Source organism: Typopeltis vanoorti, chromosome 19, assembly GCF_054136105.1.
Source record: "Typopeltis vanoorti isolate ZY-2024b chromosome 19, IOZ_Tvanoo_1.0, whole genome shotgun sequence".
Lineage (NCBI taxonomy): Eukaryota > Metazoa > Arthropoda > Arachnida > Uropygi > Thelyphonidae > Typopeltis > Typopeltis vanoorti.
In genome coordinates this window covers 71,473,033-71,492,805 of record NC_143567.1, presented here as the reverse complement: position 1 = coordinate 71,492,805, position 19,773 = coordinate 71,473,033, and the positions used below count along the sequence as shown (strand labels likewise).

Sequence of the window (19,773 nt, the reverse complement as noted above, 5' to 3'; positions counted from 1 at the left end):
CCTGAGTATCACAGGCATCATCAGTACAAGTACAAAGGCTAAATAAACAATAACTGTTATATTCACAAAGCACCACCTAAGTAGCTAAGGTTAAATTTCCTAAATTTATTTTTAAAAAAAAATTATATATATATATGTGTGTATACAATTACAAGTTAGGAAAGATTTGCTGATTTATAGAGTACTATCTCCCACAAGGGGGAAAGAAGTAGACCACTGGATCTGTTTAGGTTAGGGGAGTGAAGTAACATTTCACGTTTCTTTGTAAAGCCGTTCCATTAGGAACCGACTTTTGTGAATGACTTTTGAATTGTTCCACCGAACTCTGTCTAGTGTTGATGGCATGCTCTGCAAGTCCAGACTATTCAGGTTCAAGGTACTGGATAGATGACTTGTGTTCTTCTAACAGGAACAGAGCAGATCTTCCTGTTTGTCCGAAATATGATAACCCACAAGAGCAGGGAATCTGGTAGACACCTGGATAGCTGAGATGTGGTAGCTTGTCCTTTGGAGACGTGAGGAATGTGGACGCTTCGGAAGAATTACAACAGTTTCTCTCAAAAATAAATGCACTTCATCCAAGGATCCAGTTCACCCTAGAAGTAGAAGTAAATAAGCAGTTAGCCTTTCTAGACCTCTTAATTCTTCGCCAACCAGATGATAACCTACAATTCACAGTCTATAGGAAGGAGACTCATACAGGGCAGTACATCCATGCTGAATCACATCACCATCCCAGTCAAAAGGCAGGTACTATAAAAATACTGGTTCATAGAGCCCACTCCTTTAGTTCTTCAGAACTATTACAAAAAGAATTACAATATATTAATTCCTCCTTCATATCCAATGGTTATAAGAATTCCTTCATAAAAAGAGCTTTATGTAGTCATGCTTCAGCATCCTCTTGAAATACAGAAGAACCTACGTGTATATATATCTATCCCCTATGTGCAAGGCATTAGCGAAAGCATAGCTAAAGTGTTAAAACCACTAAATATTTGCATGGCCTTTAGACCAATCAGAAAAATCTCCACATTCCTCACGTCTCCAAAGGACAAGCTCCCACATCTCAGCTATCCAGGTGTCTACCAAATTCCCTGCTCTTGTGGGTTATCATATTTCAGACAAACAGGAAGATCTGCTCTGATCTGGTTAGAAGAACACAAGTCATCTATCCAGTACCTTGAACCTGAACAGTCTGGACTTGCAGAGCATGCCATCAACACTAGACATAGAGTTCAGTGGAACAAGACAAAAGTCATTCACAAAAGTCGGTTCCTAATGGAACGGCTTTACAAAGAAACATGTGAAACGTTACTTCACTCCCCTAACCTAAACAGATCTAATGGTCTACATCTTCCCCCCCCTTACTCCATAAATCAGCAAATCTTTCCCAACTTATAATTGTATACACACATATATATATATAATTTTTTTTTTTAAATAAATTTAGGAAATTTAACCTTAGCTACTTAGGTGGTGCTTCGTGAATATAACAGTTATTGTTTAATTAGCCTTTATACTTGTACTGATGATGCCTGTGATACTCAGGCGAAAATTCTACGAATAAAGAATATTTTATGTGAGTTAATTCCGTTATTATAATAGTAAGTAATATGTCTACTCACGGTATTTCCTTACTGAAACTTATGATGTATTCCCTATTTGACCTCATGGCCTAGATATGCTCGACTCCTTCCTCTGTCACCAATAGTCTACATCCAATAATTCAACTCAACGGAAAAGGAAAATAACAACAGAGTACTGTTCCTAGACACATTAGTAACATGCCTTCCAAATGATAACTTCTCCTTCCCAGAAAACCCACTCACACAGGCAAATACATTCACAAACTTTCCCACCACCACTCAACAATATGGCATCATTAAAACTCTATCCAATAGAACATACAATCTTTGTTTCAATGGAACCTCTCTTTCAACAGAATTCAATCATATATATATACAACACCTTCCTATCCAATGGCTATAGTCTTTCAGAATTAAAAAATAATCCTCTCCCCAATCATTAACCATCCTTTCAGAACAGTTTCAGAAATGCCATCACCATCTCCTACATCTGGGGTACAGCAGAAAAAATAGCCAGGTCTTTAAAAAATGCAAACACAGCTTTTAAGCCTTGATAGAAACTTGCTACCCTTATCTGTTCTACCAAAGCTTAAAAGCTGTGTTTATATATTCAGGCACTGAGAGCCTAAATAAATAAAGTACCCTGTTACTACAAGTTGGCATATTTGGACATATAGGTAGATCAGCCACAATCCATTTAAATTAACACAAAAGTTACATCTGCATTCAAACCATCATCAATCTGGTCCTGTACTGACCATGTATCTGATACCACTGACAGGATCACCTGGATAAACTACCACGCTCCATCATAGTAGCACTCAGAAATCAATTGAATTTAAACAAATATGGGTGGGGGGAAAAACTTCCAAAATTTCGGAAACATTAATTGTCAGAGGTCCCAATTTACATCCTAGGCCACCTACAATGTCCATAGAAGGTGTACAGCCTAGATAAGACTTCACAGCTACATATTTCATTGTGCACTGTGTTGTCTTTGTGTGTGAGTTACAGATGTTAGTTGTACTCCTTGAAGATGTTGGAAGCATTATAAAAACAGTTTTTAACATGATGATTATCACCTTTGTTTACTGACTACAGATATGGGTTTTCTCTCTCCAAATTTATCACTTTCAGTAGATCAGCTACCAATACTTGGAATTATTCAATGCATAAGGACAAATAAATTAAGGACCAATAAATGTCGAAGAGGGTGAGGATTGTTCCCAAAAAAAAGGAGATCCTAAAGTTTGGTGTGAGATAAATTCAAGAAGATATATTTCCTGAGAGAGAGCCTTCGTAGCTCAGTTAGCATAGATGAAGCCCTTGGGTCAGAAAGAACTGGGTTCAATTCCCGTTCAGTGACATGAGGAACCTTTATCTGGTCTCTTTCGACTAAAGGTGAGTTAGCCGGTCTCATGAGGAGATAGAGGGTTCCCCCCTCTGGAAAACTTGGGTTTTTCGTCCGTCAAAACAGGCAAACCGACCAGTAGAATATGCACAACTTACAGAGGCATAGGGGTAACCACCTTATCCTCGTATTACAGTTGGGAAGTCCAAGAAGGATACTTGGAAGACTATGGGCACTTGAGTGCCTGTTAAAGCCACTGATGGATGGATGGATATTTCCAGAAAATGGAGGAGAGTGGGAATGGTCAGTTGCTATATCTACTGTATATCATATTTCCTTGAAAAGTAGTAAAATGATTGTCATTAATACCATCTACTCACACCAATACTTTTTCTCAAAAACTTCACATTTGTATTCTATTCTTCAATCAACCAACCTCTCAGATCTTATATATATATATAATACTAGCATTTTTGCAAGTATTGGCTAATTTCACTATTATTATTCCACATAAATGTATTCAAATAGCTCTTCACCACATCAGTTTTGCTTATTTCATCTATTTCCATATTTAATTTACCATCACTAAAAATTGTACCAAAATAGTCCAAGTATTTTACTTGTTCTGATTTTCATTCTTTAATTTCTGATTTTATTACCACAAATTGTTAGAGTTTCACCCCTCCACTTCCAATTTGAAATTGGAAGTGGAGGGGGTGCTTAAGGGTCAAAGCTGTATAACTGAGAGGAGACCTCCACATAGCCTTTAAAGGAATGCGGAGAACCGACCAGGGCTTCTGACCTAATGTCCAATCCTCACCGTCTCGTGGTGCACCCTGTTGGGTATCTACTTGGATACTGAACGAATAAGGATGGGCTGGCAATTTGGGATTTAGCCGACCAAATTTATTCTTATTGGTTAAACCAAAATATAGAATGATGGTACAACATGACAAAATTTCATGCCGGCTGGGGCGTCGCCCGGTTAAACAAGGCCCTCGTTGTTTTCGCCAGGTAACCAGGGCAAACAGCGAAAAGTCAACTACTGGAACAAATCTGAAAATAAACCCCAACTCAACATCACCAGAGTTAAAGATCAGTACTATCAACGTAAGAAGCCTGAATGGCAAAAAAATGGAGCTAGCTGAGAAATTAGATAAGTACCAGATCGACATAATAAACAAAAAAGACCAAAACTGGTGAGATCGTTCTGAGCAATAAATACAAAATGTTATATTCAAGCAATGACAATCAAGGAAAATAAGGAGTAGTCATAGTATTCAACACAAAATACGAGGTGAATCTTCTTGAATGGCAGTCAGTCTCAAGTAGAGTAATGTGGGCAAATATGAGAATGGGGAACTGGACAATGAGACTTATTTGTGCCTATGGTCCCACAGAAGATTCTACTAAGGTAGAAGTGGAGGAATTTTTTGATGCTTTAGAAAAAGCAACTGACACAAAAAAAAATGAAAAGTTGGTCCTTGTTGGGGATCTAAATAGCAGAGTAGGAAATGATTGTGAGACATACAAAAATATTTTGGGAAAATTTGGAGAAAAGAGCAAAGCTAATAACAATGGCAAATATCTGTTGGATTTCTGCTCAGGACATGGACTGGTTATTACTAACACCATGTTCCAACATAAAAATGTGCACAAATTCACATGGAGAGAAGAGGCTAGGAATAAGAAAAGTCTCATTGACTATGTTATTGTTGATAGTGATGTTTTCTCCCTGGTGCAGGACACCAGAGTGTACAGAGGATTTGAAATTGGAAGTGATCACTATTTAGTCTTGAGCAGGATAAAATTGAATTTCACATTGAAAAGAATAACATGTAAGAACGTTTTGAAGCGAATAAAAGTTGAGCAGCTCTCCAATGTGAACTGTAGACTAAAATACACAAAGATTATTGAAGAAAAAATGAAAGAGTTTGAGAATAGGAATCAAACCTTGGAGATTCAGTGGCAAACTCTGAAGAAAACAGTGATTGATTCTGCCAGAGAGGCATGTGGTGAGGTTGTCTGTAAGGATAAAAAAATCAGAACTCCCTGGTGGACACAGCAGGTTAAAGAGGCAGTGAAGGAAAAGAAGAAAGCATATCAAAAGTTCCTGTCAAATAAGTCAACTTGTGCTCTTAGAGAATATAGAGACAAATGCAAGAATGCTACACACTGTGTAAAACTAGCTAAACAAAAGTCATATTCTGGAGGTTGTTGAAGAAGCTTAAGAATGGAGGAAAGAGTGCTGTAAAAGGAATTAGAGATGATAAAGGTGACATGAAAACAGGAGAAAAAGATATCCTTGAAGTATGGAGTAATTACTTTGAAACACTGCTAAATGAAACAAGCAGTGATGACAGCACAGTGGTAAAAAACACTGACAGGGCATGCAGTCAGGAATACATATCCATACTTGAAGTAGAAAAAGCCAAAGGCTTGAAATGTGGAAAGGCAGCAGGAGTAGATGATATTCGACCAGAAATGCTGAAGTATGGTGGTATAAGAGTCTTACAGTGGCTGCACTGCATAGTTCAGAAAGCCTGGACAGAGGGACGAATTCCCGATGATTGGAGTAGAGCTCTCATAGTACCCATATATAAAAAGCGAAATAAAACTGAATGTGAGAATTACAGAGGTATTTCCCTACTGAGTGTTCCTGGCAAGATCTATGCAAGTATACTGAGAAACGGTTGAGAAGAATTGTGGAAGAAAAGCCTTGGTGAAGAACAAGCTGGATTCAGGCCAAATAGAGGCTGTCAGGATCAGATCTTCACTTTACGACAAATAGTCGAGAAATCATGGGAATATAACAAAGATCTGTATTTAAGTTTTGTCGATCTGGAAAAGGCATATGACAAGGTGCCAAGAGAGAAGCTATTCAATACGCTGCAGTTATATGGTGTCAATGGGGCATTATATCAAGCAATACTTAGTCTCTATTTGAGTTGTAAGTCAGCAGTTAGAATTGAAGGAAGTACAGGAAGATGGTTTAATGTTAAATCTGGTGTGAGACAAGGATGTACATTATTCCCTCTGTTATTCATTATCTATATGGATCACATTATGAAGGAAAGTGGTATTAAACATGATATCAAAATTGGAGATGTTAATGTCAGCTCTTTGCTTTATGCGGATGATGTTATACTTCTAAATAAATCTGCTACAAGTCTGCAAGATTCTTTGACTAAATTGAATACCTGTTGTAATAGATATGGTATGAAGGTCAGCAATAAAAAGACAAAGACAATGAAAATAGGCAGAATCATTGAAAATGTCAACTGTGTTGTGAATGGAGAACCTGTGGAACAAGTAAAACATTTCAGCTATTTAGGCACGATTTTTACTGAAGATGGTAAATTAAATATAGAAATAGACAACAGAATCAGCAAAGCTGGTATGGTGGGAAGTCAATTGAATAAATTCATATGGAATAAGAGAGAAATTAGTCGGAACACTAAATTAGCTGTATACAAGATAGTGTTCAAACCAGTTTTAACTTATGGATCTGAGAGCTGGGTCAGAAGTAAAACACTTGACCAAAGACTAGAGACCACAGATATGAGAGTCCTGAGAAAGATTATAGGTGTGAACTGGCAATATCATATTAAAAACGAGGATATTAGGAAAGAACTTGACATTGTCAGCATCCAAGAATGCGTTAGCAGAGCTAATCTCAGGTGGTATGGTCACTTTAACAGAATGGGCGAGGAAAGATTAGTAAAACAAGTGTTCTCTGCCAGGTTGGCAGCAAAACGACCCAGAGGAAGACCAAGATATAGGTGGATTGATATGGTACAAAGTGCCTTAGATGATAGAAATATAAGATCTGATAATGTTGGAGTTTTGACAAGTAACAGACTGATTTGGAGGAAAATTGTAGATAGGAAATTAATAATGATGTAATTTTTTTTCATGTAGTACTATCATATCCTGTACATCCCTTGAGGGTACATGGCAGGAATTTGATGATGATGATGATGAAATTGTTAGAGAAGTTATTTAATTTAGTTAGTCCCAAAGACTAGTTTTATTTAGGAGTATAACATGGTGTGCGTAAAGAGGTGATTTGAATATTTTTCATTTTGATATCAGGTTTAATGCCACATCTGTATAAAGCAATTTAGATACTGAACCATAGTGCAAGTAGACTCATACCTCATTTTACAACAAGCCATCTTGTAATAGGGTAGTGGAAGAAGGCTTGATGTGTATGTGTGTGTATATATATATATTTCTTCTTCTTCTTTGGTGTATCAATCCGAAGTGTGGTTAGTTACAGAAACACATCATAACATCCTGTCTTGTGACCTCCTTTTTATCTCTTCATAACTCTTAGAGCCGTTAACATCATTATATGTTTCAGTAAGGAAATAATACCGTGAGTAGACATAATAATTAAAATTATAATAATGGAATTAACTCACGTAAAAATATTATTTATTAGTATAATTTTCGCCTGAGTATCACAGGAATCTTTAGTACATGTACGAAGCTAATTACACAATAACTAACAATTCCAAAAGTCACCACCTAAGTAGCTAATCTAAAATAACTAAAGAAGGTCAATAAATTTCCTAACTTATATATTAAATAAAAAGGATAAATATATATACACACAATTAAAAAGTTAGGAAAGATTAGCTGATTTATAAAGTACTATCTCCCACAAAGGGGATAGACATAAACCATCGGATCTGTTTAAGTTAGGAGAGTGAAGTAAAGTTTCACATGTTTCTTTATAAAGCCATTCCATGAGGAACCGACTTTTGTGAAGGACTCCTGTCTTGTTCCAATGAACTCTATGTCTAGTGTTGATGGCATGTTCCGCAAGCCCAGACTGTTCAGGTTCAAGATATTGAATATAAGACTGGCGTTCTTCTAGCTGAATAAAGGCAGATCTTCCTGTTTGTCCGAAATAAGATAATCCACAAGAGCAAGGAATCTGGTAGACACCTGAATAACTGAGATGTGGAAGCTTGTCCTTTGGAGAAGTGAGAAAGGTGGAGATTTTTCTGAATAGTCGAAAGGCAAGAAAAATATTTTAGTGCTTTTAAAACTTCTGCTATGTGTTCACTAACGCCTTGCACATAAGGGATAGGCATATGCGTTATTTCTTCTGTATTTGAAGAGGAAGACATATCAAAACTACTCAAAGCTTTTTTGATGTAGGAATTCTTATATCCATTAGATAAAAAAGAGGAAATAATATATTGCAATTCCTTCTGTTTTTTGGCAACATTTCTCCTAGACCTACTCATTGGTCCAGATATGTAGATCACATTTTTGCTATCTGGAATGGCTTTTCTGATGAACTACAACAGTTTCTCTCTAAATTAAATGCACTTCAACCAAGGACCCAGTTCATCCTAGAAGTAGAATTAAATAAGCAGTTAGCCTTTTCAGATCTTTTAATTCTTCACCAACCAGATGGTAACCTACATTTCTCAGTCTATAGGAAGGAGACTCATAGAGGCAAGTACATCCATGCTGGTTCTCATCACCATCCCAGTCAAAAGGCAGGAACTATTAAAACACTGGTTCATCAGGCCCACTCCTTTTGTTCTTCACACAATCTATTACAGAAGGAATTGCGATATATTATTTCCTCTTTTTCATCTAATGGATATAAGAATTCCTCCATCAAAAAAAGCTTTGAGTAGTTTTGATATGTCTTCCTCTTCAAATACAGAAGAAGTAATGCGTATTCCTATCCCTTATGTGCAAGGCATTAGTGAATACATAGCAAAAGTTTTAAAACCACTAAATATTTTTGTTGCCTTTCAACCATTCAGAAAAATCTCCAACTTTCTCACTTCTCCAAAGCAAAGCTTCAACATCTCAGTTACCCAGGTGTCTACCAGATTCCTTGCTCTTGTGGATTATCTTATTTCGAACAAACAGGAAGATCTGCCTTCATTCAGCTTGAAGAATACCAGTCTTATATTCAATACCTTGAACCTGAACAGTCTGGGCTTGTGGAACATACCATCAACACTAGATATAGAGTTCACTGGAACAAGACAGGAGTCTTTCACAAAATTCGTTTCCTCATGGAACGGCTTTATAAAGAAACATGTGAAACCTTACTTCACTTTCCTAACTTAAACAGATCCGATGGTTTATGGGAGATAGTACTTTATAAATCAACTAATCTTTCCTAACTTTTTAATTGTGTGTGTGTGTGTGTGTGTGTGTGTGTGTGTGTGTGTGTGTGTGTGTGTGTGTATATATAATTTATTTATTTATCCTTTTTTTTTTATGTAAGTTAGGAAAGTTATTGACCTTTTTTAGTTATCTTACATTAGCTACTTAGGTGGTGCCTTTTGGAATTGTCAGTTATTGTTTAATTAGTTTTATACATGAACTGAAGATGCCTGTAATACTCAGGAAAAAATTATACTAATAAATAATACTTGTACATGAGTTAATTCCATTATTATAATTTTAATTATTAGCATCATTATCTTATTTATATATGAAATTCTTGGTCTGCCTCGTGGCTTCTTTCCTTCTACAGTGCACTCTGTTATTTCTATAATCAGTTCCACATGCCTCAGATGGTGTCCAATCAGGCTTTTTTTTTCTCTTATTGATGTAATTCATTAGTGACTGCTCATCATGAACTATATTTAGAACTTCATTACTTTTTCTTATATATATATATATATATAGTAACCACTAATATAGTAAGTATAGGCTATATACATTACTCTGTAGAATGCCTAAGTTATAGCATGAAATTGTAAGGTTTTGAATGGCTTTTTCCTTGACACCTTATCATATACCTATTCCATATCTATAAAACTTCTGATTCTAACGACGCCTAAGAAGTAATCATTATAGTATGATAACTAATATTTAAGGAATTGACAGCGTATACTAGAAATATAGATTAAATAAACTTTAATATATACGTTCCGATATTTCGGCGAACGTCACGTTGCCATCTTCTTGGGAACTTACTAAAAGACACGTGCACACAAGTACTAATAACAGCAAATGAGACTGAAGCTAGGAAGCTAGCGTTTCCTAAAGTCCTGATGGTGCCCCCTGGCGGGCTATATTGGTAGTTCTTGGCCTTTGGGCTGAAGTTCTTCTGATAAAAGTTTCCCAAATTTGGGGCAGTTTCATGCATCCAAATTTGTTGAGGTTTGGCATGTTCCTAAGGGCCGAGGCTGATTCCATGAATAGTCTTTCATACTTGAACTTGCTGCGGTGTATTACTGTGGCTTTCTTCCATCTTATTCTGTGGCGAGTATCCAGAGCGTGGTCTGCAAGCCCAGAGTGGCTGTACTGGTAAAATCGGATGTAATCCTTGTGTTCTTGAGAACTTCAGCCCAAAGGCCAAGAACTACCAATATAGCCCGCCAGGGGGCACCATCAGGACTTTAGGAAACGCTAGCTTCCTAGCTTCAGTCTCATTTGCTGTTATTAGTACTTGTGTGCACGTGTCTTTTAGTAAGTTCCCAAGAAGATGGCAACGTGACGTTCGCCGAAATATCGGAATGTATATATTAAAGTTTATTTAATCTATATTTCTAGTATACGCTGTCAATTCCTTAAATATTAGTTATCATGTCTAACTAGCGTATAAGCCTCTCAACAAGAATAATCATTATAGTAGTAGTGTGTTTTATCTTCAGGAGAGATAAAAATACCAATCAGTGAAGATTACAATTTTCTTAGTACTTGTTAACAGAAAGGTACCTTGCTATGCCAATGGACGCTTATAGAAACTTTATAATATCAAAATCAGTCAATACATACACTTTTATAACACTTTACTATCCAATCAGTGATGATGTGAAAAATAATGAGAATAGAAAATATCCTTTGTTTCCTATCAAACGAGTTAAATTTATAGAAATCTGCCAAACAAATCCATATTTTGTGTATAATGACAACATCTCATGTCCAGTTATCCTTAGATATCATATCTCATGTCCAGTTATCCTTAGATATCATAAGAACATTCTGATCTAAGAGACAAGAAATTGTCTCTCAAATTTGAGCACCCCCTCCCACCCCAATTCAGCTTGTTCTACCATTCTACCTTAAGTTTTCATTCCACAAATTTTCTTAGTCTCCTCTAGTATATGCTTGCATGAATGTTACCTTGAACAACCAAAGAGAAACTCCTCTGTATTTCTCATTTTTTTAATTGCCTGTCAGTCTCCTATTTTATTTTATATAATTTTATTTTTCCCTTTTTTTATATATGGGTAATTATGACAGCTTTACTCCAGCTGTGTGGAATTCAATCCTCTGAATTAAGTGGTGCCTCTAAAGTTGAGCATTTCTGATCAAATATCATCTACTCCCTGCCTTTACACATTACAGGTCCCTGATGGACCTATAATGTGTAAAGTATACACACTCTTGACTGCATTTCACTTGAATATTTTCTACCATGGTATTGTCACTTCTTGTTTCACTTAGCTATCTTTCAAAACGATTACTCCAAATATTCAGAGCATCTTTATCTTCTGTTTTTATGTCATCTCTGATTCCTTTTAAAATACTCATTTCTCTATTTCTGAGTGTTTTTTCAATAATCCCCAGAACATTTTGCACCTTGCTGATATTTAGCTTTTGTATTCTTATGAGTCTTCTCATGATTTAGTTTAGTCTCTGTACTCATAGCACCTGCTGCCTTATTTGCAAGTATCTTTTTGTATGTTTTCTTCTTTCTCCAGACTAGTTTTTTCCTCTTCTTTATTTTATTTTTTTCATCCTTATTAACAAGACAATCAGTTCAGCTAGCTAACACCTTTTTTTTATTCCGGTATAGGGAGTAGGTGAGGGCATTTTAGCCATATCTAACTTTTGGAGACCAAGCAGGCAGTTTAATCTCAACTGGCAGCCAATCAGAGATAGCTGGCCCAAGGCTATCACTAAGTTAATTACCACGCAGTGAAGAGACGGCTAAAGAAGTGTCGCCATCTCGTGGTCAAAAAAAAAAAACGTGGAATTATCAATAAATATAAATATTTAAACTCACTGAAAGCCACAACACTAAAAAAACTCTATAAAAAAGATCTAACTTGAATTTTGGCATAACATTACATCAAAATAATATGTAGTTAATTGTATGCAAATGACTCACAAGGCTGTCAAAATTTTAAATTTGAACAATCATAACATATCCAACCTTTAGTTCAGATTTAGTTCAAAGTGATTTATTTTTTGGTTCATTAAACATTCACCTATGTGAACATCACTAACACTAAAGAGGACATGAAAAATGCATCTAGAACCAAGGTATAAATGTACAAGTATAACCAACCAGCATCCTATACCAAATTTAAGTAAATACTCTTTGATATTATTCAAAAATATACATTGTTTTCAGCCTGTTCTTACACATATAATTCAGATTTAAGAGGTCAATATTAATAATATCATACATACCTTACTATCCATGTGGTCACCTAACTGAACCTTAAGAAAGTGAGATGGATATTGCCTTCCAGTTAATTTAGCCACATATTCTACAAGGGCTGTCTTTCCACATCCTACTGGACCCTGAAGAAGCACTGGTTGACTAGCTGATACTGCTAATGCTAAATCCTGTAGACTTTGTCGCACTGATGGCACAAGAACGAGTTCAGTCTTATGTTCAGTCTAGAAATTAAAATTTTGCAAATTACATCAAAATCTCAAAATTGAGAAATGAAAGCTTATCCAAAGAGAGATAAATATAATTTCTAAAGTGCATATTTACTGTTTATTCTAATTCTGTAATATGTTCATTTTTTTTTCAAAACAACATAACACTTTTGTCAAAAGTTCATCTCCAAAATATCCATAACTGAGAAAATGGAAAATATCATTTTGTTTATTAACCTCCCAAACGGCCAGGATGTCTATAGACATCCAGCTAAATCTGGATATGATTCAGCCCACCTGTTTAAAGAACCAGAATAAGAAGTGCAATTTGACCATCCTATCCATTAGAAGGTGTGATAAACCCTCACGCTGAAGAGAACGGTTAATCGGATTATCTCATGTTCGTAGCTACCCCTCAGTTGCCTTGTAACAAGAAACACATCCTTGTTCTATGCTGAGTAACTGGATTTTAGTTATATAGGATAGACTAAAAATAGAGAAATTATTTATATTTTTGTTTTCTCTTTTTATTGTACAATACAATTTTATTTTCTGGACAAAATAAAGGTCTTGCATAATTTCTTCACTTAAATATTGCCTTACCTTAAAGAACTAATTTCATTTTTTATTTTTTGCGCTAATTTTTTTCTAATCGCTTTCTAGACAAAACATTTTGCTTTGTTCTCGAAGAAATTAATTCACGATAATTATTTGAAATATTCTTTTAAAAAAAGAAAAGAAAACCGGCTGCCGACGTTCCAGATTATATTATTTTTATTTTTGTACAAAACCATCGAAATCGAATAATACTTCACAGATTTCCTTTAGGACACGCTGAAGCAACTTTGCTTTATAGAGAATAACATGAAATTCTTTAATCATATCACTAAATTTTTTCTTTATATTATATAGTAATCTACTGTTCTTGGTAATTTCATTTTCTTGGTTTCCCTGTATAATCGGTCTTTATAGAATGAAATAAACAGTTATTATTTAAATTGATATGTATATATTTTCTGCTAGTTTATATATTTTTTGCCAATTTTAATATAAATGATACTTTTGCGTATATTCTCTAATACAAAATATGTATATGTGCATGCATCAAATGCGAAATTTCATATTTTCACAATAGAAATGCACTTTATTTCGACTTTGATAGCATCACCCCGCAACATTACCAGACACCCGAAAGCTTTTATGAAACATGGGTACAGTTTTTATTTCATTCTAGATTTTTCCATAATAATTGTTCCACATAACGTTTATTTTTTTCGACACAGAAACTAAGTTTTGATTATTATAAATTTGCAAAATTATACATATTATTTCCCTATTATAAATCAGGAAGTTATGTGATGTTGGCTAATAGGGGAAATTAATATTTAAAAACACTGTCATCCTACAAATGCAATATCAGAATATGTTTCGAATGTCTGCTAATCAATCAGAAAGATGGAAAAACAGAACAAGGAATTTCTGCCTGAAATAAATATTCAGTTATTGCACGAGGAACTTTAGCATGCTGCCTTCTGGGCATGTTCTTTTGATCTAGTTCCCAGTGTGTGTGTGGGGGGGGGGGGGGGGGTAGTAATCTCCATTAGTCTACAACTTGTTACTGATTATGAGATAATGAGATGGCAAGCAAGAGCAGCAGCAGCAATAGCAGTAATTTTTTTCAAGATAATTATCAAATAATTTAGAATTTTTCAATAATAAAAGTGAAACTGATCACAATAAATAAAGAAATCATTTTTGGCATAAATACTTCATCAGCCTGTAAAAGAAATGTCAGTTTTACTGTGTTAGGATATCTGAACAATAGAAAACAAAACAAGACATTCTTGCTTGAGGCAATTTAGTGCGACTTCTCGGAAACTTTCTGTCTTGTGTTTCTCAAAAGAGTAATCTAAGACTTTTAGCTTTTCCTCTAGCTAAGAGGATTATTGTCCAGCATTTCTAAGACGTATTTCAGAAATAGCAATCAGCAGAAATAGAAGTAGTAATATTTAGATTTTTTTTAAAAAAAAAGAAACAAAAATAACACAAATGAAATTTCTTTGTGTGGTATACAGTTTTACATGTTGAAAATACAGCATAGTATTTCTAAATCTTAGAATAACTTCAGCAGACTGCTGATTTCAGATTCAAAGAAAGAGTACAGAATTAGAAGCTTCGATATACAACAATATTATTGCTTTATTTCTTTTGTCAAAACGATAAACTGAAATAAGAGATTTTGAATACGTCTGAAAGTATTCAAAGTTATAGAAATTTAAAGTAGTTATGCAACTCAGTTCCAGGACAGGAGAGGGGAGATTGCAGTAAAAAATTCTAAAAATGTGCATACGTTTTTAATCATTCCACACAGGATATCCTTCCTATTATATTTTCAACATATCTACAGTGGTTAAGCACTGGATATTATAGTAATGTGCATCCTACAAAAAAAAAAAAAAAACCTATGTTGCAATTTTCAGCAAAAGAAGAAGGCAAAGAGTCTCTGATAAAATATAGTATAAATTTAGCATTAAGTATAAATTTTTGATACTAAAAAAGACACAATATCAGAAACCGAGTAATGCAGTTTATAATCATTTGTTGTTCATAAAAAAAAAAAATAATAATCTTTCCTGAAATTGAAATGTGACAATCCATATAAAGTTATTTTGCAAAGAAAGAAAGCAAAATGTCATATTTATTTCACTAAATGTTATTTAAAAATATAAACATTTGACAAAATATTTTAAACATACACAGATATTTGAAAATTCGCGAAAAAGAATCTATATTGTCAGTAAAGTGGAGCAAATTGACTATTACTAAAGTATATTCGTTGCAAAAGCTGATCTATGGCCATTTCAGGATTGATTATTTATTTTGGCAGATGTAAAACTTCTATTTTTGGAAAGAGACACAATAAATAAATTTTTTAGCAAAAAAAAAAAAAAACACGATCAAATATCCAAGTACAGTGAAGAAAATTCGAAGTAACGGAGTACATGTAAAGACAAGTGACACAAAAGTCGCTCGACCACAGTTAATCCACTAATGGCTCTCAAATCGCCGTTAAGGATTAACAGCAGAGGAGGGTAAATACTTGATAAAAGATAGAATGCCGATGAAGTTTTGATCCATGAAAACGTCTGGGGTAGTCTTGCTATTTCATCCACCTTGGCCAGTTAGGAGGGTTAATAAATATAAAACGAATGAGGCATTATATCAAGCAATACTTAGTCTTTATTTGAGATGTGAGTCAACAGTTAGAACTGAAGGAAGTACAGGAAGATGGTTTAATGTTAAATCTGGTGTCAGATAAGGATGTACATTATCGCCTCTGTTATTCATTATCTATATGGATCACATTATGAAGGAAAGTGGTATTAAACCTGTTATCAAAATTGGAGATGGTCATCTCAGCTCTTTGCTTTATGCGGATGATGTTATACTTCGAAATAAATCCGCTATAAGTCTGCAAGATTCCCGGATGAAAATGAATAACTGTTGTAATAGATATGGTATAAAGGTCAGCAATAACAAGACAAAGACAATGGAAATATGCAGAAGCATTCTGAATGGTTAGTCTTTATTTGACTAACCTATAGAACAAGTAAAACATTTTAGCTATTGAGTAGGTTGACATTGTTAGCATCCAGGAATGTTATCAACAGAGCTAATCTCAGGTGGTATGGTCACTTAAACAGAATAGGAGAGGAAAGGTTAGCAAAACAAATGTTCTCTGCCAGATTGGCAGGAAAAAGACCCAGAGGAAGACCAAGATATAGGTGGATTGATACAGTAAAAAGTACCTTAGAAGATTGAAATATAAGAATAACGTTGGAGTCTTGACAGGTAACAGATTGGTTTGGAGGAAAATTGTAGATAGGAAGTTAGTAATGATGTAAATTTTTCATGTAGTACTATCATATCCTGTACACCCCTTGAGAATACATGTCAGGAATTTGATGATGATGATGAATGAAATAGAAGCAAAAACATAATATGAAGAAAAAATAAAGTCATTCTAACAATTCTTCAGTGGTTAAAAAACAATTAATGGTTAGTGTATTCGGGTACACTCCCTACCACAGAATTCACTGTTTGATAATATACCATCAGATACCCAAGAACAGTGCAATTCAACACTCCAATGGATCAACAGAGTATCCAAATGTAGTACAAATAATTCTTGCCAGACGTGCTAGAACAAGTATTATGCAAACACCATAAGTACTCCTAGAAGGTAATGAGAAAAAAATATTCAATCCACAGCAGCATATGCTGAAGACAAGGTTACTGATGTAGGAAGCAGCTTTGCCACTGCCTTACTAAAACAAAAAAACACTGTGATTCGATCTTCAGTAACAATATTAATTTACCAATACTGAAAATACAGCTCCATGGTAAATTCGATAAAAATATTGGATCACTTATTGCTTAATGGAGTGATTTCAAAACACTCCCTTAGCTAAATACTGCACTCTAATCAAGCAAATGAAAATTTTTAAAAACATACTTTCTGAGCCAGACCCATAAAAATCATATATATATATATATATATATATATACTAAAAAAAAGGGTTAAAATCATTTGTTGCAATGCATGGAAGCAAATATATATATCCACCTATTCCAAAAAAAAAAAGGGAGATAAAAATGTGATATCCAACTACTTCAAATGAACACAAATCCTCTCCAAAATAATGGAGAAAGTTATCAAACAATCAACCTCTCTGCTACCAAGAACCTTCAAGTTAATGAACGACTACCAGTATGAATTCCATCATGCTAGATCCATGGTTGGTCTCATAATTTACATCACTTGAGATGTGCCTCTGGAAAGATTTGGGGAAACGTGCTGTCACCCTTGGCATTAAGTCGTGACTGGTATTAAGGTCTACTCAGCAATTTACCATCCTTTGGTCTACCTGTCACCTTCTGTAATTGGGTAGCATCCTTTTTCTCTAGTCAATTCCAGCAATTTCATGTACAGATAACAAGTTTGTACTTTAAGAAAGAAATTAATTCTTAACTGGTCATTTCCAGTTATACATATAGAATTTTTAATGTAGAAAATTAATGTTGACTCTCACACTGGCAAATGTGTAGAGACCACAGAAATAATGTTATAGTGGAAAGTTTGATATATTGATTCATTTATTTATTTTTAGAACAGCAACATGCTTATGTGAGTATCAGCTGGGATGTTTTGGTAGTTTATAATGGTGTTTGCTTCAGTGAGAGTCAACTGTAATGAATTTTATTATTAACATATATATATATATATATATATATTTACCTTATCATTGCCTGTTATCCTGTTAAGAAGGACCCCACAGACAGAAGCAACACTTTCACAGCAATCTGAATCAAGTAATCGTCCTCGGGTGTGTGTTTGCAAACCACTGCTTTTCTCTTCAGGCAGATTAAGTACACAAGGAGATACATGTTCTAGGGCTAGTGTATGCTGAAACACACCATAATATCTATAAAGAAAACAAGGAAAATGTGTTGTTAATAAATATATCCATTTAGACAGTAGCAAAGCATGCACAAAGGCAAACCAAACAGTCTAAATTTCTTGATGTATCACAGTCTTGCATTAAAAGCTGCATATGGAGTGAAATGAAACTAACTAGAACTTACCTAATCTCTCTCTCTCTCTCAGATCTCCTCGTGTCTGAGGACTCGTGACCTTCCCGATGATGCTTCGCCATTTCTTTCTCTCCTGTGCTTCTCTTATTGATTGTTCTAGTTTAAGTCCAGTGATTCTTGATATTTGGTTAATCCACCTATTATAGGGTGGTTTTCCTCTTTTTCTTTTCCCACATGTTTCACCCTGGATGATTATTTTTTCCAGGCAGTTGCCTTCCCTTCTACATATGTGTCCAAAATATTGCACTATTCTCTTGTCAATTATGTTTATCAGTCTTGTGTGGATATTCAGTTCTTCTAGGATACTTTTGTTTGTTCGTTTTTCTGTCCAAGACACTCTTAACAATCTTCTCCAGCACCAGAGCTTGAACGACTCAATTCTTCTTATGTCATCTTTTGTCATTGTCCAAGATTCAGAAGCATAGAGAAAAATTGAATAATTAAGGTTTCTACAAGCTTAATTTTGGTCTTTTTTGGAGATGCACCTGTCTGTCCAGATCTTAGTTAATTCAGTCATCACTTTCTTAGTGCTGTTCTTCTTCTTATCTCTTTTTTACATCTGTCTTTTTTTGTTATTATCACTCCAAGGTAATTGAAATTGCCGACAATTTCAATTCCTTCTACATCTTTCTCTTCTGCATTGTTTAAAACCATTATTTTGGTTTTGTCTTGATTTATTCATAAACCATGGCTTAAGCTTTCCCAATCTAATTGATTTAGGATGGATTTTAATTCCTGTTCATTTGTTGCTATTATCACTGTGTCATCTGCATATCATAGGTTAGTGATTGTTCAGCCACCTAATTTAATGCCCCATTCCACTTTTCTAGAGATCTTTTCATTATAGTTTCACTGTAAAGGTTGAATAGTAATAGTGAGAGTATGCATCCTTGTCTTGAACCTTTTTCAAATTGGAATGCAGGGGACACTGAGTTTTCAATTCTTACTGTTGCTTGATTTTGTTGATATAAGTTCTTTATGAAGGTTACTAGATGGTTGGTATTCCTGGTTCTTGCATGATGTCCCATAAAATATCCCATCTCATACAGTCAAAGGCCTTGGAGTAATGTATAAAGCACAGATAAAGGCTTAAGTTGAATTCCCTTGTTTTTTATATTATTTGTCTGATGTTAGATATATGATCTCTAGTTCCTCGACCTTTTCTGAATCCTGCTTGTTCTTCTGAGATCTGATGGTCTATAAAACTTTGTAATCTTTCCTTAATAATGTGTAGTAAAATCTTGCTGGTATGTGAGATAAGGGCAATGGTGCAGTAGTTTTCACATTTGTTGTGATTGCCTTTCTTGTAGATTGGGATAATGGTGAAATTAGTCCAGTCATTTGGCCATCTTCCAGTCTTCCAGATTTTGTTGCATAAATCATGTATCCAGTTGACTGCATTACTAAATTGTGTTGTGCTTAATTTTTGAATTTCCTTTGCATTTAGTTTCCATGTTTCACAGCCATATGTCAATATAGGAAGAATACATTTTTTAAAAACTTTTCTCTTCAGGCAATGGTAGTTGGCTTTTTTTTTTTTTTTTTTAATATTGACTGTAATTTTCC

The 19,773-nt window shown here is 34.6% G+C and overlaps 1 protein-coding gene across 1 annotated transcript in view; it reads right to left on the bottom strand.

Moving 5' to 3' along the window:
- Window positions 1–19,773, bottom strand: part of LOC150096239 (midasin) — a 1,081,806-nt gene that overhangs the window by 1,007,182 nt on the left and 54,851 nt on the right. Inside the window, exons 6-7 of the mRNA XM_090409469.1 lie at window positions 17,852–18,038; window positions 12,355–12,567 (exon numbers count right to left, since the gene is read on the bottom strand). Of these exons, the coding sequence (XP_090265595.1) occupies window positions 12,355–12,567; window positions 17,852–18,038 (400 nt within the window). The remainder of the gene's footprint in view (window positions 1–12,354; window positions 12,568–17,851; window positions 18,039–19,773) is intronic.